The following is a 23,094-nucleotide window of genomic DNA, read 5'->3' as shown; positions in this document are numbered from 1 at the left end:
GCCCCTCCGTGCAGGAACCGCCGGGGGTCGCACAGCGGAGGCAGCGGCCGGTCGGAGCGGAGCAGCGCCGGGCCCTGCACACGCGGCCGCTCCCCCCGTCCCGTCCAGTCTCGGCTCCTCGATCTCCCGGCGGCCACGAGCCGTGTGGGGGCGGGACGGGCCGGGTCGGTTGGACGCCGCCCGGAGCAGCGGATGCGGGCGGTTCATCCCCGCCCCGCCGGGATCCGCCCCGCCCCGGCCCGGTCCTTGCCCCGCCCGCCGTGACGCAGCGGGGCCGCCGGGAGCAGGAAGCGGCGCGGGGGGCGCGGCCTCGGCCGCCGGTCGCGACGTCGCCACGCGCCGCTGATGCCGGCAGCGGCCGGGCCCGGCCATGGGGGTGACGCCGCCCAACTGCAGCCTGGGCGCGGCGCTCAGCCCGCAGCCCGGAGCGGGGCAGGGCGAGCGGGGCTGCGAGAACGGGGCCCTGATGGACAGCTTCGGCATCTTCCTGCAGGGGCTGCTGGGCGTCCTGGCCTTCAGCATCCTCATGCGTGAGTGGGGCCGGGCCGGGCGGCGGGGCAGGGCCTGCGCTGGGAGCCGGGCCACAGTCGGCGTCAGGGCCGCGGCGGCGCCGTTCGGGGCGGTGGGTGCCGGCGCGGTTCGGTCCGGTCCGGTTCGGTGTCGTCCAGCGCCTCGTTCCGCTGCTCGGGTCGGAGCGGTGCCGCCATCCCGCATCCTGAGCCCGGCGGGCGCTGACACGCGGCCGGTCGGGCCGGGCCCGTTCCTGTTCCCGTTCCTGTTCCTGTGCCCGTTCCCGGGGCCGCCGGCAGCTGCACCACGGGAACGGGCAGCGCTCAGCACGTGGGTGTGATGCTGCCGGGCTGAGTCCAGGCTGCGCTTGTCTGGCCGTGGTATCGCTTAAAAAACGGGATGTTTTGGTTGTGCTGGGAAAAAGTGTAACACCGAGGCTGGGCCGGGAGCTGAGGAGCCCCGCTGTGTGCTGTGCGTCCTGACTCGGTGCTGTGTAGTGTTTCTGTACGTGGAGCAGCGGGGCATTCACTGGGAGCTGCTTGTGACCGCGGGCGGTGGGAGGGGGGGGTCAGTCACTGCTCTAAGTACCGCTAGAAAAGGAGGCTGCAGTGGGAGCCTGGCAGCTCGTCCTGCTGGCAGTAAAAGCAGAAGCAGAGGCTGCTTTGTTCCAGTGCTCACAGGACGGTGTTTGCTGCATTTCTTGGGCCGATCCTCCACCAGGAGGAGAAGCCGCCCTGACCAGCTGCACTGTAAGGGGTGCTCACATCCCCGGGAGGAGCTGCACTGTGCTGGCTGTGCTGCTCCTGCTCGCTCTCCTGCTCTTGCTTTGCTGCTTCTGATCTTTCTGTCATATTCTAAACAATGTTTGACCTGCTGTTCCAAGATCTTTAACAATTGCTCCAGTTAGTCAAGTAGGCCTGTCTGCTCCATGTGCCATGAGCCAAATCTGATAGGAAAGAGAATCGGGACTTCATGCTGGGGGAAAAGAGAGCAGGGGTGACCTCAGCACCTTCAGAGCTGTCTGTGACCCCATGCAAGGATGGCGCCGTCCTGGGTCTGGGTCATATGGCCAGAGCACTGAGGGAATTAACAGACCCGTGTGTTTGCTTTCAGGCTGAAGTGTCCCCCCATTGCAGTCCTCCATCCATTGGGCACAAGAGGGAGAAGTTGTGAGGGACAAGTGGCTGTGGCAGGGTCAGGCTGAGATGTGGCACAGCTGTTGGGTCAGTGGTGGGCTGCCTGTCCTCGTGGCACTAATCCTCGGCACAGAGCCGAACTGCTGTGTGCAGTGTCCCTCTGTAGCAGGGCAGGGAGCTGAGGGCACGTGGCTGCCTGGCTGCTGCTTAAATTTCTTCAAAAGGAGGGAGCTGCTCCCCTTCCTGGGAAAGGAGCCCTGGAAGGAGATCTTCTGTTGTTAGTGGTCCAGAACCCTCTGCAGAAAAAGAAATGAAAAGAATGTAAACCAGGATGTATTCTGGAACTGTTCTTTATGCACAGCGGTACTTTGCCTTTAAAGATAGTCAGTTTGACATCTAAGCAAGAAGTTCTGTTGGATGGGAGTATCAAAAGGTGACCCCAACTTGCCCTTCCCTTTTCTGGGTGGATCTTACTGTGCTTGTGTTCTACTAATTATTATTTTCTGGTTATAGTAATGAGAAGGAGTTTAGTACCTCATTACTAGATGTCCATCTGCAAATGAATGAAGGACTTTTCTAGGGCAAAACTGCTTAGTATTTGTCACTCCAGCGTGGCACCTCCCTGTGTGTCCACCTGCCTGGCTGCTCTGACATTACACTCTCAGCTCTCCTCCAGAAGCATATATTGTCTTCCAAGGTCCCACCATGGCCTCCCCAGGCTGTCCCTGGAGTGATGTGATGGGGACAGAGCACCTCATTCTGAGCTGCTGGAGCAGCCACTGGAAACCAAGCCCAAGCTTCCTTCCCCCTTAGCTCACTAAGTCCTGCAGCCTAAGGGTAGCTTGCATGTGTTCTTACAGACCTGAGAAATCCAGAATCGTGATCAGAATTGCTGATATCGCACCTGGTCGCTGCTCTCTCTGTCCACATCCCAGAGCAGTAAGCGCCTCCTGTGCTGCCCTCGTAGGTGGTGAACACAGTGGTACCAGAGCCCGCTGCTGTGCTGCTTCTGACCTCTGTCCTTCAGTTTAACTGGGGATGAAGCCAGAGGTGCCCTGGGATGGTTTCAGATGAACGCTGCAGCTGTTCTACAGCAGCTGTGCTGAAGTCAGAGCACTGGAGTGGTTTTGTGCTGGCTGTGGTCTGTAACTCACTGCAAAAGGGAGTTCACCAGTTACAAATGACCTCTCTGGCAATTCTTCTCAGTTTGGTGACTGTTATGGATCCCACCCTCTTGTTCTCAAATCTGTTAGCCTGCTTTTTTGAAGTCTGCTACTTAATTCTGCTCCTGTCCTGCCCAAGCATGTGCAGTTTTCCAGCCTAGTTGGTGGATGCCAAGCCACTCGGTAACAGGAAGCCTTAATGGGTTTCCGCTGCCGTAAGGGGTGGTTGGTTGTGCTTCAGACCAGCAGGGCGACCACTGGAGCTTCAAGGCGTGTGTCACAGTGTGCCTGCCTGACTTCATAGCGATGCTGTTTGCTTCTTGGCTTTCATGCTTTGGTGCAGCAGTTTTGGATTTCATTGCTGATGCCACAAAGCTCATTTGAAATGTTTTTGTATATCACGGTGTATTCTGCAGAAGTGCCAAGTGCCTCCTGGGCATCCTCTACTTCATGGTTTACTGATGGTGCCAGCACAGGATTCCCACGTGTGCGGTATCATTGTAGATAGCGTTTTCATGGGCTGGAGCCGCACAAAGCAATGGGGAAAGGCCTGTCCCATAGACAGCCGGTCCCTGTAGCTGTCAGTCACCAGCTGCTCCTCCTACGGCCTTTTCTCCGTGCAGTTCACGTGCCCGCTGCGCTTATCGGCGGATCGTGCAGGGCGGGGGGCAGCACCACGGACAGCTCCTGGTGCGCTCGGTGTATTTACACACAGCGTCAGCCCTTCAGGGGCATCATTGTGTTGGAGTCAACAATGGGGGGTGCTTTAACAACCGCAGACAGAAACAAAAGGCAGCCATGTGGGTAGAGGTTACTGACTTGCTTTCTGTTAGCACGCATTCTTTAAGATATTCCTTAAGATCTCTTACGGGGCTGTGGGTGCCCCTCCCTGGAAGCACTCAAGGCTGGATGGGGCTGTGAGCAACCTGGGCTATGGGAGGTGTCTCTGCCTACAGCACAGGGTTAGAGCTGCGTGATCTTAAAGGTCCCTTCCAACCCAAACCATCCTGCCCTTCTATGGATGTAATTATGCTCCAGATAATAAGATTGTTCTGAGTATAATTATACGTGTTGTTCACATCATGGAATGTTTAGAAAAAAGGGTGCGATTTTGTTGACCTTTGGAAACGATTAAAATGATAAATTATCCAGAACTTGAGAGCTGTGTTTAATCAGAACTAACTCCTGAACTGTTAGCTCGCCTGTTGTTTAACTGCAATCTGCATAATGAGCTGGTGTTCTTGACTAATGTTTTATAATTGAATTTGTAAGGAGCTGATGTGCACAAATGCACCGTGCATTTCTGCACTCTGCAGTGATATTAATTTCATGGTTAATGAAGTTTGCAAGTATCTGACAAGGTCTTATCTGTGTGGATGGTGCTGATTAAATGGAGAGCCACGTCTGCTTCCTCACGCCTGCGGGCAGGAAACGTTCACCTTCTCACAGCACCGTCCCACTCACATGCTTCATGATCACAGCCAGAAGTGCACCCTACAGAACGCAGAGCGTGTGCTGCTCCTGGCAGCTGGAAGATGGATGGTGCTTCGGTCAGGAGTAACTCGGCTTGTTCCCGCTGCTGCTCAGGGTGCTAAGGGCCTGTTCCTACCACCAGTGCTGCATTGCACAGCCTCACAGTTTGCGTTTATATCCTTTGGGAGCTGGTGCCTGTGCTGTGCCTCACAGGTGTGTGCTGTCTTCTGCTTTGTCTTGGTTTCAGCTGGGATGGAATTGTTTTTTTCAGTGTGCCAAGTCAGAATTCTAGGAGGAAAACAATGTTGATAACACCAGTGTCTATAGGTGCTGCTAACCAGTGCTGTACAGAGCCAAGAGTGTCTGCAAAGAAGGGCCCAAGGAGCAGCGGGGAAGAGAATTAGGACTGAAACTGGCCGAAGGGATATTCCATACCATGTGACATCACTTGGAAGGAGTTTTGAAGGGGGTGGGAGTTCACCTCGCTCTCTTCCACTGCTCAGGGGCTACCTGGGTGATGGTTGGGGGACAGTGAGCAATTGCTTATGCATTCATATATATCTATATAAATAGGTATATGTATATTTGTCATTATAATTATCCTTTCCTTTTTCTCTACCACAGCACACTGAGTGAAGGAAGGCAGTGTAAGCAGATAGGACCTGGAGCCGGGAGGTGAACCAGGGAGAGGGGTTCCGAAGTTTTTCAGGGTTTCAAATGTAATCTGCTTTAGAGAACTGGTGACTGGTGAAATGCCCAAAGTCTGGCCAGTGCTGCTTTGTGGGGTTGGTCCTGTCAGTCTTTGGCAGCCCCAAGGCAGGCAGGCCAGCACTCACCTGCACAGCCTTTGCTTTTGCTTTTGATTGTTGTTCCTGTCATTTTATCCCACTGTCAAAAGTACAGATCTTTCCATGGGCCAGAACTGACTTTAAGGTTACAACCAGCTGCTCACAACTTACAGCACATCTTCTGTCTCTGGTTGTTTTTTTAAAGATGTTATTCCCAGAAATTTGTATTTCTTTTGGAATTATTGCTCTTAATTTCTTACCAGCTCTGGAAAACATCAGCTATCAAATACCATCAAATACCATTTCAGCATCAAATACCATCAAATACCATCAAATACCATTTTAGCACACCTTTCTTGTCTCGAGGGTGATGGTGTGACATGGCAACATATTTTAGTTTATCTGCATAGGGTTTGAATGTTCTCTTTGAGAGGTAATTGTAATGACAGAAAATGAAGTGGTCTAGACAGCTTTAAAATTGAGCTTAAAAATTACCTCCTTCATCTGATGCTAAAAGCTCGAGCTTTCTTCCAGCAGTGTGTTACAGTGCAGGCATTAGGTGTGAGTGTTGTGGAGCTTTCATGAAAGCTGCACAAATGTGAAGGGGTACAAAGCTGTGTCAATAAGAGCAGTGCTCCTGCACATGGAAATGATTGCCATTTCGTCTGCACGGAATAAAGACCTTGTTAGTAGAGACACTGCAGCGAAGGAGCCTTCATGGCAACCGGGCAGCAACCCTCCATTCACTGTGTTTGTGAAAGTTGGTTGTGTAATTTTCTGCTTTTCTTTTTGTTAGGTGAAATGAGTCTCCCTTCTGCAATGCAGCGCTTCTGTTGTGTCATCAGCAGAAGGATCAATCTGGTTAGCAAGAACTACATAGAATTTCAATGGACGTTAAACAGGCTGTGTAAATCCACCCTTGGCCTCCCTTTGCTGTGCTCATTGTTTTCCACAAAGAGGAACAGCTTCACGTGCTTCTTGCATTGGTCTGAAGATACATTTGGGAGTTGGCTTCTGCTTTTGGGACTGTTCCACTGCAGGCCTGACTGATGAGCTCTCTGATGGGGGCGTTTGTTGCCGTGCTTTGGCAGCACTGTGGGTTCTGCTGCTGGCTTAAAACAACTGGTGTGTATGCCTTAAAGTTCACTGATACCTGTTGTTGTGCTAGTGATGTCAGGAAAGCGTTGTCTGTTATTGAGCATTCCAGGAGCACTATAGGTGAAAATGGTGCTGTGTGCCATAAATGGGTGTGCAGTGCACGGTAATATGGATTTGTGCTGCTTAACCTTTGCTTGCAGTGTTTTATCATTGCTGTACCCTTGGCGTGCCTTCAGGAGTCAGGGGGTTGAGTCCTCTTGTTTGCATAGCACAGTTTGCACAGCGGTTCCTGACCTCTAGAATGCTGCCCAGCAAACAGGCCAGAGACTGAGGGCGGGAGCTCCTGTCTGAATGTCTGCCAGGTGGGAGCTGGGAGCTGTGCTCTGACATTGGTTCCCCACACGGTGCCAGCAGGATGCACGGAGCAGGCTCAGCTGTGCTGCAGGCTGTCTGCCACATGCCTGCTGCTTGGGGAGCATTGCTTCAGCTTGAAAAACACAAGTGTTTGTGAGGACAAACCACCTCCAGGTAATGCATTTGGCTGTGTGTCCTGGAGAGGGACGAACTGTTGTATTCCAAAGCTCAGGAGCAGTATTGGTTCACTGACATATTTCCTTCATAGTGAAAAAACAACCGCTCCTGGGGTGTCCTTTGTCCCAGCTGGAAACCAGCGGCTTCAGGACAGGAGTCAGCTCTTTGTAAGGGTAGATAACAGCAGGACAAGGGGAAATGGCTTTAAGCTGAGGGAGGGAAGATTTGGGTTGGATGTCAGTTCTTTACAGAGAGAGTGGGGAGGTGCTGGAACTGCTGCCCAGAGGCTGTGGATGCCCCGTTCAAGGCCAGGTTGGATGGGCAGCCTGGGCTGGTATTCAGGGTGGAGGTTGGTGGCCCTGCATGTGGCGGGAGGTTGGAGCTTCGTGATCCTTGAGGTCCCTTCCAACCCAAACCATTCTGTGAATTAACAGTGGGGCAACAAATGAATTAGTGGGCACACCGTGCAGCTCTGCTTTGTCTGGAGCATGGCAGAGGCACTGCTGCTTTCAGTCTTTCATGCTAACCAAGTCATGCATTTATTACCTCTCTTTAAAACAAACAAGTGAAAAACGATGTTCTTTTATAAAAAGCCCTGTGAATGGGAGGAGATCCTGAGCTCTTTGGTGTCACAGAAGCTTTTAGGCACATTTGTAGCTTACAGACTTGTTGCCCTTTTGTAAGGCATCGCTCCAGCTCCTTCTCGTTCGGTGTGATGTTTGTTGCAAGGTTGATCTGGGGATATCTGCAATTTCTTATTCCTCTGCTGCCAAGGAGGAAATGTTGGGCTCGAGTGAAGCTTCAGCTGCAGCCCCTTAAAAGCTTTGCCTTAGTGTGTAAAGGAGGGGGTTCAAACAGGAGATGGCTGCAGGGACAGCCCCGCAGTGGGTGTTGTTCTGTGGTGCAGCACAGTGCTTCTCTTCGGGATTTGGGGAATTAGTGGTGGATATTTGTAACGGTTGTGGAAGAAGCGTTGGTAGCGATGAGCAGAGCTGAGGTTCTGACAACCCTCCAGAGCAGAGTTCAAAATAGGTGAAATCTGTCCTGCATTATTGATAGCAGCTTCCTGAAGCGGGGGGACAACTCATGAGCTTCAGCGTGCATTACTGTGCTTTGCCTTCGTGCTGTCTGCTCTGTTATCTGCCCATCTGGCAGCTCCGTGCGTGTTGGCAGAACTGCTTTCATTTCCTTTCCTGAAAATTTCTGGCATGGGATGTACGAACTGCGCTGCTGCTTTCTTCATTTGTAATTGAGTGTGAAATGCCGAACGCTGCTCGTTAATTACTGCTCATCTGCTGGGCTCTCAGAGCAGCGCTGTGAGCTGTGCTCTGTGCCTGGCCCTGCTGGTGCTGAGCGCGGTGCGTGGCTGCTTGGGGCAGGTGGGAGCTGCTCCCCAGCCCACAGCTGTGCACTGCCCCGTCTTGCAAAGTGAAGGTAATTAGCACGTGTGCAGCCTTCTCCTCTCCCCACTTTTCAATTTCCAACAGCCACGTTCTTTTAGGAGGCTGCTGAAATAATAACGTGAATAGTTATTGTTCAGGGTTGGTGTTAAAGGCAGTGGTAGGGGATGTTGTCTGGTGGTGGGGAAAGGTTCTGTGCTTTGGGCAGTAGAAGGAAGCCCTGTGCGATCACAGAATGACCCCGCATCCCGTGCCACATCAAACTGGGATGTGATGCTGTGTCCCAGAGCTGCCCCAGGGCTGGATGTCACCCAGTCCCTCTGAGCCCAGAGTTCATGTCCTCCATCGTGCTTTGGGCTTTGCTCCCCTGAGCTCATGGGGACACAGCAGCTTGTCTTGTGGGCAGCATCAAGATTGAAAGAGCCACATTTGTCTGTGGCTTTTTACCTTCGTGTAGATGACATCTGTTTTAATAATGTTATTTTGTTGGTGGTGGTTTTTGGTTTGTTTGGCTTTTTTTAATAGGCTGTCAAACCTTCCAGTGAAAGCAGCATCTGATTTTAAGATCCATCCCAATTCTCATTTGGAATTCGGTTTGTGCACAAAAGTCTAATTTGTCATCCAGAAAGTACATAAGCTTTGTCAGATAATACGTTTGTCTTGTTACTCATCTTTCGGATTTCTCTCTAATGCTGTAGTTTGCCCTACGTTACAAGCAGTGCTTTCCTACCTCACTTCTGGTCTCCAGGGAGTGAAAGAAACTGCTTTATCTGATATTCCAAACCTGCTTTACTGTCGGAGATTAAATTCTCTGGTTGCATGGTCCTAAGGACACAGCCGTGGCAATGGCAGTCAGGCAGTGGCTGGTTGTTGTGTGGGTGGTGCTGCCAGCCCGGCCGTTGGTCGCTGGGTGGTGGGAGGGGAGGGAGGAGGTTTCTCCTAAAATCCATCTTTAGGGATGGATACAATGAAATGCTGTTGGGTAAGTCCTGATTTAGCGGAGAGTGCAATGCTTCTGCACGGAGATCTGCTTTTACTTCTCACCGTGTCTCGTGTGTGGAGTTGCTGATTATCTCCAATTGTTTTTCTTCTTTTCTAGTAAAACGACTAAGAGAACCAAAGCATGAAAGACGCCCTTGGAGGATATGGTACGTTGCTGCAGGGTTCGCTCCTTTGGTGCAGCTTCTTGTGTGTTTTATGTATTGAGAGAAAGGTTGGTTGAATGTGACAATAATTTAAAAAAAAAAAAAGATGGTGACAAGAATGCGATGAACAAAACAATTACTGAAATACACTGGTCAATGAAATGGTATATTCTTTGGGTATTTCCCTTCCAGGTACTCTTCCAGGTATCACCACAAAGATACCTTTAGACATATAGCGTTATGTTGTACCTTCTCCTGGAGATAGACTCCAGCACTAAGATCATGGAATGGCTTAGATTGGAAGAGACCTTGCAGATCATGGAGCTCACCCCTGCCCTGGGCTGGCTGCCCCCAGCTCAGGCTGCCCAGAGCAGCTCCAGGAATGGCACCTGCAGCTCTGGGCAGCAATGCCAGCACTCTGAGTAAACAATTTCCTCCTCACGTCTCACCTCAGTCTTCCCTCCTTTGGTTTGAAGCCATTCCCCCTTGTTCTGTCACATACTGTTTTCTTGTAGTGATGCCAGCATAACCCGTACTATTTCTGAGGCAGATGTAAATGTTATGCTGTTGTTCCAGGTGTTGAAGACTGCAATGATGTTAGTTTGGGGCTTGTTTCCAATGGCTTCAGTTCATCTGAAGGAACCCTGCTTTTCATAATTAATCCTGGCACTTATTTTATGGAAAAAGTAAATCCCAATTCTTTGTTTACAGCCTGCATCAGTCTGAAATTCAGTCTGGCTGCTTTCAGTTTTTAAGCCAAGAATCTCATTCTGGGACTTGGGTATCGTTATTTATCACATGCTGTAGTGATTAGATAAGTAATGTGTTGGCCTCCTGCCTCGTCCCAGCACTGTGTAGCACAGTGCATTTGGAAGAATAAAGTTTTAATACCAAATTGGTGGCATATTACCTTTTAGTGTTGTTATTTTATGAAAAATGAATAATTGGGTTGGGGCTTTAATATAAATGTGCTGCGTCACACTGTTGTAAACAGTTGAATGTGTCTTAATAGCTGTTTTTCACTCGTTGCAGGTTTTTAGACACTTCCAAGCAAGCCATAGGGATGTTGTTCATCCACTTTGCAAACGTCTACTTATCAGACCTTACTGAAGAAGACCCTTGTTCACTGTGAGTGCTTCATTTTTGAACCACTGATGAATACGGAGGTTCCACTGTTGAGTTTGCTGTATTTGGACACTAACACAAAATAGGTCTGAGAAACCAGTTTTCATGCAAGAAGTCAGTCACTTCCAAAGACTTTTGTTTTAAGCTCAGTTAATGTAAGATCCGGAATTTGCTCTGTTGGTGTCAGGCTGTTTGGACCTAGGAACGTGGTTTGGGTTTTTTGTTTGTTTTTGTTGGTTGGTTGGTTATTTGCTTGCTTTTGGGCGTGGGGTTTTTTTCTGGTCTGTGTATGGATGCTTTAGACTGAGGATAAACTGATAAGCTATGAAATTGCTTGTAAAAGCCTCATCATTTGCCCCTTAGAACCAAAGGCAGTAACTTTGATGATGGCAGCTGCTCACTGTTGTCCTTTGGTAACCAAAGAAGTTCAGTGGCTCAAGGAAAATGTTTGTGGTGTTTCCCAAGGCTAAAGACTTCTCTTTATTTCTCTTTATTTCTCTTTAGTTTATTCTGTTTCTACATGCAATCAACGTCCTGGTAAAACACTGCTTTTCTCCTCCCACCACAGCATTTTGGTAGGGAAAATGCATTGTTTTAATGCACTGACTGTGGAGATTAAGGTGTAATATTGAGAGTGTCAGTAATAACAGGCATCACTGTTGGATTTCTCCCCTTACTGACTTAATTTCCTGATGATTTATAAAGTGACAGGTGCAAATTGCTTTTGTTCCATTTTCATGTGTGTGTTTAAGCTAATGAAAACATGTCTAGAATCATCATTCTTTGAAGATAAAGCCTAGTACTTCATTAGGGTGTCTTTAAAATCTAGGAGCTCTTTGTGTTGGCTGCTGAGGTTCCAAAACAAGAGGTCTTTGGCACGTGTCTGTATAGTCTACGTAACTTCATTTTCAGATTCCACTGTTCACATAAACATAACGTGGCGCACAGCAGCCAGAAGGGTGGGAGGCAGAAACGTCATTCAGCGTTCTCAGGATAACTGCGTGGAGCTGTGCGGTGTCTTAGGCAAGGGCCCAGGTCCTCGCTGTTGTCAGAAAGACAGTCTGCTACGTCAACCAGAGCCACTCTGCCTTTCTTGGGCAGAAATATACCTTAAGGGCACGAGTGGGTGAAAACTGCTGAGCAGAAGCAGCACTTCTGCCTGTGAGTTCAAATAATAGTGATTTAACTCAGCAAAACTTCACGGTGGGTAGTTTTTGTTTTGTAGTTTGTGGGTTATTTTCAGAACAAAACCAGAAAATGCCGTTTTAGAGAATGCTGTGATTCAGAGCTTGGAAAGAATTACGACTGGAAGCTCGTGTTTGTCAGCTTGGTACTGCAGTGCTCTAACTCAGGCAGGGTAAGATGAAAGCTGACAAAGCACCTTGTGGCGTGAAGGATTCTTAGCAGACAAAGCAAGCACAGTGTCCCTCAGCGCTGGGTACCACTGGTGGGCTCTGAGCACGTCTGACCTGCCCCACAGCAGCAGGATGGCAGCAGTGCTGGGCAATGGACCTTCTGCCAGCTGCTGCTGGGCCGTCTCCTGCTGCAGGCTTAGAGCAGCCCCTGGTGGCCCCGGCCGACCTGTGGACTCCTGCAGTTGCTGGGCTTCATCTGCTAAGTGCTCAGCATGGATTTAAGTGCATGTCTAATACAAAAGTTCATTCAAACTACAATTTGACGTGCAACTGTTGGAAAATAACTGTTGTTTAAAAGCTTACAGGTGCATCTTGGCTGAAGCAGGGCATGTCTGATTGTTTTTACTCTTGAGCTGCTGCTTGAATGGGATTTTTGAGGGTCAGAACAGCTCCTTCTTTACTGCTTTGAATGTCCATGTTCTGTATTTGCTTTCCTCTTACTAGCGTTGTTTTTTGTCCAGCAGAAGCACACAGCTCTGATCTGTTCTTTTTATTGCTGCAGATAAGAACCTGTGGACTCCAGAGTTTACGTTAGCATTGGGAACTGCCAAATAGGCATCTCAGTTACAGGGATTCGCTGTGTGGCTGTCAGCAGGGATGACCTTCGCTGTCTCTTTCTCAGCTGCTGTTTTGTTCAGCCAAAATGGAGCAGTAGTAAACAAAGCACACGGGCTCACGAGGACTCTGAAGTCCAGCTGCACCATTGAATGGGCCTAAGAATTAATTTGAAACACGTAGAAATCTCTGTAGATTTTTAAAGTGTAGGTAAGATTGCAGAAGTTCCTCCTGAAGCAGTTGATAGTGCAACAGTCTTGTGTCCAGTGCACTAAGTTGTTTTGTGGGAAGGCTTGTTCTGGATTCAGTTTCAAACATCCTTTAAGCAAGACCTGAAGTGCTGAAGTAAATTATTTCCACTGCAGCCCTCAGTAATTTGAAATGGGGCTTTGACAGTGACTGCAGGCGCTGCATGCACGCATGAGCCCACACCCAACGTTGGCAGAAATGTAAGCTGAAGCTAAAGCCTGAAACAGAATATTGATACTCTGGTAAAGCCATTCAAATGTTATGCTCTGTAGTTGCCGAAGTGGGTAAATGATTCATTGAAGTGTTCCAGCTTCACAACATTTATATGGATTTATCAGCGGCAGATTTAAAATACTCTGAATTTCTGGAAAACAGACTCTTACTCCTTGCTTCATCTTTCTTTTTCTTTTCAGGTACTTTATCAACTTCTTGTTAGATGCCACATTAGGAATGCTGTTAATCTATGCAGGTGTACGTGCAGTCAGCAGCATTGTGGAATGGCAGCAGTGGGAGTCCCTGCGCTTTGGTGAATATGGTAAATGTTTCTCTTTTTGCACTGAAACACTTTCCAAAGCAGAATTTCAGGATGTTTCAGTTAACAGTTAGCTGATCTTTAAGTCGCAGCACAGCTGTCATAATGGCTGTTGTAATATTTCACTTGTCAGTTGCGTTCTTGCACATTCTGTACCTTGGCATTCCAGGTCTATGTGTAACAAGTCTTTTACAAGTTATTGGATCATAGAATGGCCTGGGTTGCAAAGGCCCACAGTGCTCATCCAGTTCCAACCCCTGCTATGTGCAGGGTCACAACCAGCAGCCCAGGCTGCCCAGCACCAAAGGAAATGTGCTTGAAGATGAGCGTGTTTTCGGGTGGTTTGCGAGCGTGGAAAAACAAAGCCCACCAATGAGCAAGTCTCCTCTTTTGACTGAGTGATGTTGTTTGTGTTTCTAGAGCCCAAATAATCATTTGTCTCAAGCTTGTTCTCGCTGTGAGCTCATTTCCCATCTTAGCTCTATTACTTGATCCCCGGTGATTCACTACTTGAGAAGCTGTCATAAAAATAGCTGTTGTCTTGCTGGTTTTAAAAGCCGCTCTTTATATGGAGGGTAGTTTTTAAGTGTAAATGCCTCAAGAAAGGAATGGGTACCAAGATGCCAACATGGTTGCTGTTTGTACAGCATGCTAATTTATGAATCTCATAGCGTGGTGCTCCCTCAAGGGCTTTGTTGTCAGAATTTTTACATCTATTGCATTTGTTTTCATATTTCCAGATTCATTACGTCAGTGGCTGGATTTTAATAGAAGTGTGGAATCAGTTAATATATTTGAGTATGTAAAGAGGAAAAAAGCAGCTGTGATCTGTACCAAACAGAATGTTTCCAGCATTCCCCCTCCCTTCTTGCATTAGGTCAGTTTAGCTGCTGGGAGTAGAAAACAAGTGACCAAATTCCCCTGGCTGACAACGAGCTCCATTGGCAAATAGATGGCTGTGGTCTCTTTGCTTCCCAGATTACTCGCAGCCTACCTACCGGGTAGATAGACTCTCACTGTAAAGCTTTCAGATGTTGTTTTGGAGAGGTTCCTCAAATTGGCTTTTTTATAAGAAAATGCCTTGAAATTTGAAGCAAAACAAGTTTCAGGATAGAGGAGTTGTGAGTATTTTGTTTAAGAGCTGGCTATGAACAGGATTCTACAGGGTGGCCGATGAGTGCAGTGTGCCCTCATGCAGGCTGCTTCTTATTGCCCAGCATTTTCAGAGCATGTTGCTCCAGTTGTCACTGCTGCCAGTTTTTCCAGTTTCAGATTTTTTTAAGCAGCAAAACAGTTCAGTCTCAAGATCATCCCCAAGTATTAACACTGAAAGCCTTTCAGAAATGTTCCAGAAAAGGAAGTAGCAACTATCTATTATGCATTACAAATGCACAAAGGCATCTGAATTTCCATTGCACATTATTCATCCCCAGGCTGACGAGTTCTAAGCTGCAGTTGAAGACGGTGCAGAAGTGTAAGGAGCCACCAGTGCCCCCAGCAAAGCTTCCTTTTGGCTTCCAGTGAAGCACAACCATTCCTCTCTTTTCTCTTCCTTTCTCCTTGCACCCATAAAATCTAACCGTGGTTTTTCTGTTCAGATGTTTGTGTCAGCTCATTTCTGTTCAGGCAGATAACAGAGCACTCAGGTTTTCACTCTGCCGCTTCCTATTGGGGCACTGCAGATATTCAGACTTTCAGTTTGAAATGGAAGTGTGATCCTGATTAATATTTTACTCATTTAAATTTATGATAGTGTTGTTTGCACCTGTTGCTATAATTACCATTGGGTACTTACAAAACCCAGCTTTGTAGAGAGGAAAGATGTTTAAGGTAGCCTGTATGTGCTAAATTGGGGTGGAGTGGGGCAGGGGTGGTTGGAACAGCACTAAGGAAGCAGGGGAGGGCACTACAAGAGGGTATGAGTGTCCTTCTCGTACTGCTTCTCTGAAGTGTTTGCTGGGAGGTAAAAACCACCCATATGAGTATATTGAACTTCTCTCTTGCAGGTGACCCGCTGCAGTGCAGCGCTTGGATGGGTCAGTGTGCTCTGTACATAATGATTATGACATTTGAGAAAACCATCATCATTATAGTGCTTCTGATTCCTCAGTGGAAGGAGGTTTGTCTTTTTACTGCATCTTACAGACAAATTTCAGTGCAAGCCGTAAAGCAGCAGATTTCTGATGTTCCAGTGTTTGTTGGTTCAACATATCCTCTAGCACCTCAGCTGACTACACTCAGTGCCATTTAATTCTGTAGGACTGGTATGTTCCTGTTCCTTGATTAGGCTTTCTGACATTAATTGCCAGAAATATCCCATCACAGCTTGTTTGTTTTCCTTTTATATACACTGCAATGTATAAAATTTTATTCTGTCTACTTGTCTGAACGCTCTTGAAGATAGATAAGGATGTCTCCTTTTCTTAACGTTTAACTCATATTTGCAGCTACTTCATTTTCCTTTCTATGGTATTTTAAATTTCCTTCACATCACTGTTATAAAAGTAAACTGGAGGCTGTTGGTAATTTGCAGAGGTTCAGGGAAGGCAGCTGCTGATGACTGGATTCATTCTGATAGCATCAGTGTAACTTAGCACTGAGAGTGATGTGTGCTGTGGCACACTAACCCCAGTTAGTCCCTCTTACGTGGTGTGGGCTAATTTGGGAGCTGAGTTATCTCACTGTGTGTTTTGTATAGCTCTGGTCTGTTTAAATTTCCTTAAGATAAGACTTAAAAACATGTTCCTTGGGAACATGCAGCTCTAAAGTGGCCCAGATTATTTGAAAGCATCTCCTCAGACTTCTATAAACAAAAATGGCAGAGATAAGTGTCTTTCTGGCCCCACTCACTGATCTGTGGTGATTTATAAGCTGTCCTAAATGCTCTCCTTTCCTACAAAGCTATCCTTTTTTTGTTCACATGAACTGTTTATGTAGTGTTAGTACATCGGTGGTTGCACTTACTAATCCAGTTGTACCCATGCTGCCCTGATCTGAATTTAATCCTTTTCTTTTCACAGGTAGCTTTATTGAATCCTATAGAGAACCCCCAGTTGGAGCTGGCTATCGTCATGTTGATAGTTCCCTTCTTTGTTAATGTCAGTATAACTTGCATGCTTCAATGAGATGTTTACTTGTATTTTTCTCCCATCTGGTAGTTAAATATCACTAATCCTTGATTAATGTTAATCCTTAAAGCACAGTGTACCTTCATGTGGTAATTATCTTCATTTTTTTTAAAAGGAAGAGTGTCAAAGAAAGGAGAAAATGCCTGAACATGTCAATTGCACGTAGCTGAAATCCATACTTAGCTAAGTAACCAGGCTCAGGAGAGGTATAGAAGTGCTTTGTTGACTTCTTTGGGCTGGTGACTTGAGTAGATTGAACGTAATAATGGAATACTTACGTAGGGATTGTAAAACAAGAATGAAATCTGCTTTAGAAAGCAGTTATAAGGATTGCTGCACTGTGAAGTATCCTGTGTCTGACCACAGCTGTCAGTGACTGGTCAACACAGGAGTGGAAGAGTGCAAACGTGCCATCATCCTGTGGTTAATGCCTACAACACCATCCTTACCTGAGTACACCTTGCCAGCAGTCTGGGAGTCGAGACTAGAGCCAGAGATGGTGTATTTGCACCCAGTAACTGCTGGCAGCTTTTTCTCTCCTTGTTTTGCTCAGTTGTGGACTTTCTTTGAAATGGGAAGCTCTGTTGCCCCCAAATGTCTGCCTAAAGCCACTCAGGTTTCTGCATGAGGAGTTAATGATTGCTCTGAACAACAGTTGTTTTTCTTGTTCTCTCCTCTGCTTCCGAGGATTAAAGTAGACATGTTGTAGAGGATTTGTGCAATGTATGATAAGCCTCGGAGCTGAGTGCTTATGTAAAGCTTAACTTTTTGGGCAGTTTGGAATTATTGTTAAGTTTTCCTAATTTTTGTCTGCACGTTGACCAAACAAGCATACGCTCACCTGAAAGAACTGAACCGTCACTTTTCTCCTTCTCTTTACCAGGCATTTATCTTCTGGGTTGTAGATAATTTTCTTATGAAGAAAGGGAAGACAAAAGCTAAACTTGAAGAAAAAGAAGCAGGACAAGATTCAAGAAATGGGAGTAAAGTCCGCTACAGGAGAGCAGCATCACATGAGGAGTCAGAGTCAGAAGTACGTAGAGTTCACTATTGCAATTAATGCAATATCAGTGTGATTCCTCTCTCACGCCATTGATTGCACTGTAGCGTTGTGAGCTTGGTTTTGATGTTCTTTGCACAGTTCCTAATGTTTGCAGTTGAAAGGAGGATAAGAAGATGGTATTGTTGCAGCCCTCAGTAGCTGGTTGTTTTCCTTCTGGAGGGCAGGAAGTCACCATGTATATATAAATGTCCCAGATGTAACACTACAAATGCTGCTGCAAATGTTATGCAGTACAAAAGCTGACAAAAGGCAATTCTAATCTGAGGATGGGTCTGTAGCTTAAAGTGAGAGGTGGCTGGGTATTGTAAACAGTGCTGCCTTGTGGGTTTGCTTTCTTTTTTCTTTGTTTTTGTAATACAATGACTATCATATTGCAGATGTAAGTAGAGAGCTTATGTGTTCTCTCTCACTTTAAGAGCAAGGTGCCCCCACTATTCTGGAGGAGCTGGGGTCACTGATTTATTTAGGTGCAGTCTGTGACTGTAGTAGAAATTAATACACATGCATCCTTCTTTGAAACTTACTTCAGGTTTTGGGTTGGATGCGTGATATTGTTGGGTAGAATGAACTGTATGTCCAAATTGTGTTCTGTAGAAGGTGCTTTGCAGGGGTATAGAGCAGGGTGAGGGAAGACTGTGACTTTGTGTGTTACTCAGGAGCTGTAATTTGTCTGTAGATCCTCATCTCGGCAGACGATGAGATGGAGGAATCGGACGTGGAAGAGGACCTGCGTAGACTGACCAACCTAAAGCCCATTAAGAAGAAGAAGCATCGTTTTGGTCTGCCAGTATGATGCATTCCCTGACCTGTGTTTGCAGGTTTCACTGCAAGAACTTCTCAGTCAGTGGGTTTTAATGTTGCAGTTGCTTCTCACTTTCATACAAACTGACTCAAAAGCAAGGTCTGTCAACATAATGCAATCAGCTGGAAGACTTGCAGTTCAGTTGCACTACAGACACACTGACCAATTATGCAAGAATGTCTTTTCATCCTGTGTGAAAGCAGCATTGTTAAGGACGGGTCACTGCTGTGACTGCATCTGACATGTCAGAGAAGATCCAGATAAGATCCAGTAACCTTTCCTTTGTGGTTACCGGATGATGCGGTGTAAGATGTTCTCTAAAAGGCATCCAAATTGAATAAGTTAGAGTGTGTTTTATTACTAAAACTGGCTTTTGCAGCATAATTCCTAGAGCAGAATAGTTTATGGCTACAAGCTGTAACTTACTGTTATTTTTTTAAGTACAAATGTTTACTTGCTACCAGGTACCTATGGAACTAATAGGTGGAACAAAGATTTTTTCCAAGATTCCTCAAATCTATTTGACTATTTTATATTTAAGTTATATTTTCATACGGTTGTATTTAAAGATTCTCCTTGTCAGAGCAAAGGGTGTCGTTCCCTTCTTTGTGCAGAAAAGGTCAAAAGGTTTGTCAGTTTGTCGTGAACATCGTTTTATCCTTGTGTGCTGGTTTCAGACAAAGGGGCTGCAAAGGGAAGAGCTCTGTCACTGCTGCAATCACCAGGTGTCACTAAGGATGCAGTCCTTGGTGTGATTATGACCATGTGATTTGAGAATACCTTTGTTCAGTACGAGGTGTTGGCCGCGTGTTTGACTAATGTGCACTTTAGTGTATAGCAGCAGTGTGTCACAGTAGGTCACTTCTTTGTGAAACCAATATCTGTGATTGAATTTATTTCCGTGTCTGAAAGTCTGCTGTGTGAACCTCTTGTGTAGTGCAGGAGGGGTGGAACCTTCCTGAGGCTTTTCCTTGCGTAGGGCCATCCAGGGCCTCGATCTGATGGAGGACTGTGCTACAGTATTGTGACTAATTCTGTCCCATGCTTATTTTCTGTTGAAAAAGCAACCTTCTGTGTCGTGTGCTTGAAAAACGGGAGTCTTCTGTTTACTTTCCTGTCAACCTGGCTATCCTCTCGTATGTCACAGAAGAGAGGCGTAGTGCAGCTGCTGCAGAACTTCTGCAGTTCTCAGCTCATGTCTTCTAGCAGTTGACAACGTGTGCTGCTCTAAAACCCTTCGGGCATTTTCAGTGAGATCCTTTTGCTTTGCCTGTGTTCTGAATGTTTCTGACAGCTTTCCTTGCTGAGCTGAACCTTGTGCAGGACAAGGCGGTGTGTCAGAGAAGTGACAACAGAGACTGATTGCAAGTCTGTTTTAGTGTCCGGACACCAGAAGTGTTCCAAGCCTTAAACCAAACAGTTTCATCCGAAAACTGCTCAGAACTTTTTAAGATTTTTTACATTTTTTATGACTTTACCAGGTCTTGAAGTGATTTTCTTATCCAGACCGCTTACACCTGGTTCTTGGGCCTTAGTAAATACCGAACTGTGCGCTCCCTTCCTTCCCACTGCTCCAGCTTTCCTTTTCCTGCTCGGCTGCTGAGGTGAACGCAGCGCTCTGAGCCTCCAGGGATCACCTCAGCGTGCCCAGCTGATTCAAAGGGACGTTGTACCAAACCTGGTGTTTGCAAGCTTAGGTGAGCCACTGACCTCTGTTACTGTGCACTGAAATGTAATTACTGCAATAAGTTCAAATACGAGCGTTTCTTTTAGATTCAATGTAGAATCTGACGACCTGGAGGACAGGGAAACGGGGAAATGTCCCTCATCAGTGTTGCCTCTGTTTTCGTTTTTAGTGTTGCTGGTTGTTGGTTTCATTGCCCTGCTGGTAGTTGCTGGTTGGGTAGTTTTGTGTCTCCACAAGCACAGAAGTCCTTCGAGGAATTCCTTTTCATCAACAACCTGCTGTTCTAAAGGGATGTGAGAGCTGGGGCTGGCTCTCGTCGTAAATGTGTTTATATTTTCAGCGTAGGCTTTGTTGAGTTTCAGCTGGTGGAATCCAAGTGCGTCGCATGTGCTGCACAGTCACTGCTATCCTCATCAACTGCGCGGCGCACACAGGTTTAACTCTACAGGCTTTCATTTCATCTTCCTTTTCCCTCCTCTGATCTCTTAAATTATTGAAATGATATCTATTTCTATATCTATTTCTGGTCTCGTGTGCAGTCTGTGAAATGTCCGTATGAAATTATGGCCTTAATCATGTAAAGTATTTGTTTTGAGCAGACCTCAAACTGGCTGACTGAGTACAAAGGAAAAGAAAGGAATAGAAAGGAGTCCAAAGGAATATAAAGGAATAGAAAGGAGTTCAAAGGAATATAAAGCACTACAGAGCATTTCTTGAAGGTGGTTTTTGCAAATGCCTGATTTTTTATGTCTTAAGTGCTTAAACGTTGCTTGGTTTGAGACTTCAGCATGCCTAGCGAGGTGATGTAGGAAAGCACTATGAGCCAAAGAGAAGTCGAGTGTTTTAAGTACTGCAGCAATGGGAGGAGGAGAGTATCTTCAGAGGGAGAAAAACTGCTCTAACTCCCTCTGCTAAGACCAAGTTCTTGCTCACAAGCTCAGCCCAACACCCAGGCCTGGTTTTCTGCTGTTTGTTTTACATTATCGCGTGAAAAAGGAAGAAAAGGTGCACAGCTGCAGTTTTCCCCTTTGGAGATGAGAATGGGAGCTGTGGTCAGTGTGGGTTGGTGGGCTCCTGTCCGAGCTCCCGTGTGCAGGGAAGGATTTGCCCCGTGCTCCCTGCATCGTGCTGCTCGTGGCCATGGGCTGCAGGCACGGCTGGAGTCAGTGTTCGACTCAGAGTCGGTCCAGTCATAATAATACCATGATGGCAGCTTTGTGTCTGTCCTCACACTGGCGCTCTGAGCTCACACCTGGCTAATGCTGTTCATGACAGCCAACAGTGAAGATTAGTTCAGGCTTGAAAACGTGATTGTTAATGGAAATAAGCTGCGTTCTGTATGTCAGAGTGAGAGAAAGGGAGCGTAACGTACCGACATACAGTGTTGGTGCAGCTGAGATTTCCCACGTCTGGGTCAGCCTCCATCTATGAACAGCTCCTGGTGTCTGACCTGCAGCACGTCCGTGTGGGCTGACAGCTCCGCTGTTACCTGGGATGTGGTTTTCAGGCTCTGGCTTTAATCCGTTCAGGTCCCCTTGTCTGACTTCCAGTCGGTGGATGCTGTACATTAATGCTGCTCACTACAACGGGCTCAAGATTTTTTCAGGGAAGACTCAGAAATTGAGTTGCAAATCAGAGCAATGCAAAGTGATCCATCCCTGCCCACTGTGCACCCAGAGGGGAGGGGGGCTCTGCAGGAGCTGAGCATCACGAGGGGTCTCTGCCACTGTGCTTGACCAGCCCATGTTGGCAGCTTCACTGTGCAGGAGAAACCAGCGATGGAAGAGAATAAATTCGGCCACATCAGGTCAGAGCAGGTCGTACAGCAGAGGGGTGCAAACCTCTTATGTACTTAAAGTTTCCAGCTCAATTACTGAAAATGGCTGCTATAGTTTTACAAAGTAAAGCTGCAGTATCTTTACAAAGGGACTCTTGTAGGTGTTTCTGTCTTTGGTGGGTATCTGTCTCCAACTGAACGTTGGGTTTGTTTGTAAGTAAAGTCAGATTGGAGCCTGTGTGAGCAAAGCAAACAGCTGCGTTCTGCTGCCCTCTGTCCGACCACGCTGTTAATCAGTAGCGTTACCTTCAACTTCTAAGGGTATCTGATGTAACTGCATTGTATAACGGGTTACAATAAAGGTGACTTATTACAGATCTGTGCTCATTTGTTTTAACCGTGAGCCTGTTTGGATGTCCATAACCCTTTGCCTTCACAGATGGGAAGTTGGTAGAGAGAAGCCCTTAAGTCATTAATAGATATCCAGATGTTATCTGGAGCTGCTGCTGCTTTCACCGCTTCTCCTGGTGGAAGCAGCCTGGTCCAGCCTGTTGCCCTGCACAGTGTCTGTTACTCCTCTCCTGTGTTTGTGCATTACTTTCATTGCTTATTGCTTACTGCACACTGCAGCCCTGTCCCCATCGTTACTGCATTGCAGGGAGCTCACGGAGCCGTCTGCTGCCGGCAGGATCCTGGAGGAAGAGTCAAACCTGCCGTGGGAGCTGTGGCTCCTGGAGGGCCAGGTGTGTGCACTGACCGCACTCTGTGCTCAGCGCCCTCGTTTCACCACCCCTTAGGAAAGGAGTTTTGCAGACCCCGGTTACAGAGCGAGGGTCCAGCTGTGATGCACTGACTGCACTGATGCTTTGGTTGTATTCAGGAATCCTCCGGACCTCGATCAGGTGAGTGAGGTTCCCACATGGGAAAGGCAGCACAGCTTGGTTTGGGCTGACCTTAATTATGAGGAAAAACTGGCCCCACTCCATAGGAAAAAATGGTGGTTTTGCTTTGGCTTTGGTTTAGACAATGTACCATTGAGTCAAAGAGGAAGGATCTGCCTGGGCTGTGCACATTCAGCACGAGGAATGGTTACGGTGTGACACCCTTAACGCTGCCCAGCGCCCACAGCCCCGGCTCCTCGTACTGCTGCACCTTCCTGCTGGGAGGAGCCCGGGCTGCTCCTCCACGGCTCCAGCTTTTTTCCTGCTGCTTTTGCTGCTTTTGTTTCTTCGCCCCCAAAATCGCCATTTCTTCCTATGGAGCGGGTTCCTCTGCTTCCCGTGTGAGAGGTTCGGGGCTCGGTGTCACACTTTTGATGTTGGCTTTATATGAACTTTGCCGAGGGCGCGTTTTCCTGCTCAGGAAAGGAACGGGCGCCCCCCCCCCATCGATCCGTCCCATCGAGACGCTCCGTGTCCGTCTCCATGTCCTGCCGCTCATCACGGCCGGGTCTCACCCCCCCGCAGCGCAGCCCCCTCCCCCCGCAGCTGTCGGGTCCCGTCACGGTCGCGCTGCGA

The 23,094-nt window shown here is 47.5% G+C and overlaps 1 protein-coding gene across 3 annotated transcripts; it reads left to right on the top strand.

The window, feature by feature from the left end:
- Window positions 1–293: 293 nt before the first annotated feature.
- LOC107319543 (store-operated calcium entry regulator STIMATE-like) lies at window positions 294–21,954 on the top strand. Of its 3 annotated transcripts, none has more exons than XM_015874448.2 (8): window positions 295–530; window positions 9,199–9,247; window positions 10,277–10,372; window positions 13,002–13,123; window positions 15,127–15,239; window positions 16,141–16,218; window positions 17,132–17,281; window positions 17,988–21,954. In XM_015874448.2, the coding sequence occupies exons 1-8, from the start codon at window positions 371–373 to the stop codon at window positions 18,102–18,104; spliced, it is 885 nt and encodes a 294-aa protein (XP_015729934.1). In that variant the 5' UTR covers window positions 295–370; the 3' UTR covers window positions 18,105–21,954. The 3 variants fall into 3 exon arrangements, with proteins under 3 accessions (XP_015729935.1, XP_015729934.1, XP_032303202.1); XM_032447311.1 differs by lacking the exon at window positions 295–530 and adding an exon at window positions 3,771–6,195; XM_015874449.2 differs by lacking the exon at window positions 16,141–16,218 and having other exon boundaries at window positions 294–530.
- Window positions 21,955–23,094: the final 1,140 nt, after the last annotated feature.

The sequence above is a fragment of the Coturnix japonica genome, chromosome 12, assembly GCF_001577835.2.
Source record: "Coturnix japonica isolate 7356 chromosome 12, Coturnix japonica 2.1, whole genome shotgun sequence".
Classification (NCBI taxonomy): domain Eukaryota; kingdom Metazoa; phylum Chordata; class Aves; order Galliformes; family Phasianidae; genus Coturnix; species Coturnix japonica.
The sequence above is the reverse complement of the archived record's forward strand: the minus strand, read 5'-3'. Positions and strand labels throughout refer to the sequence as shown.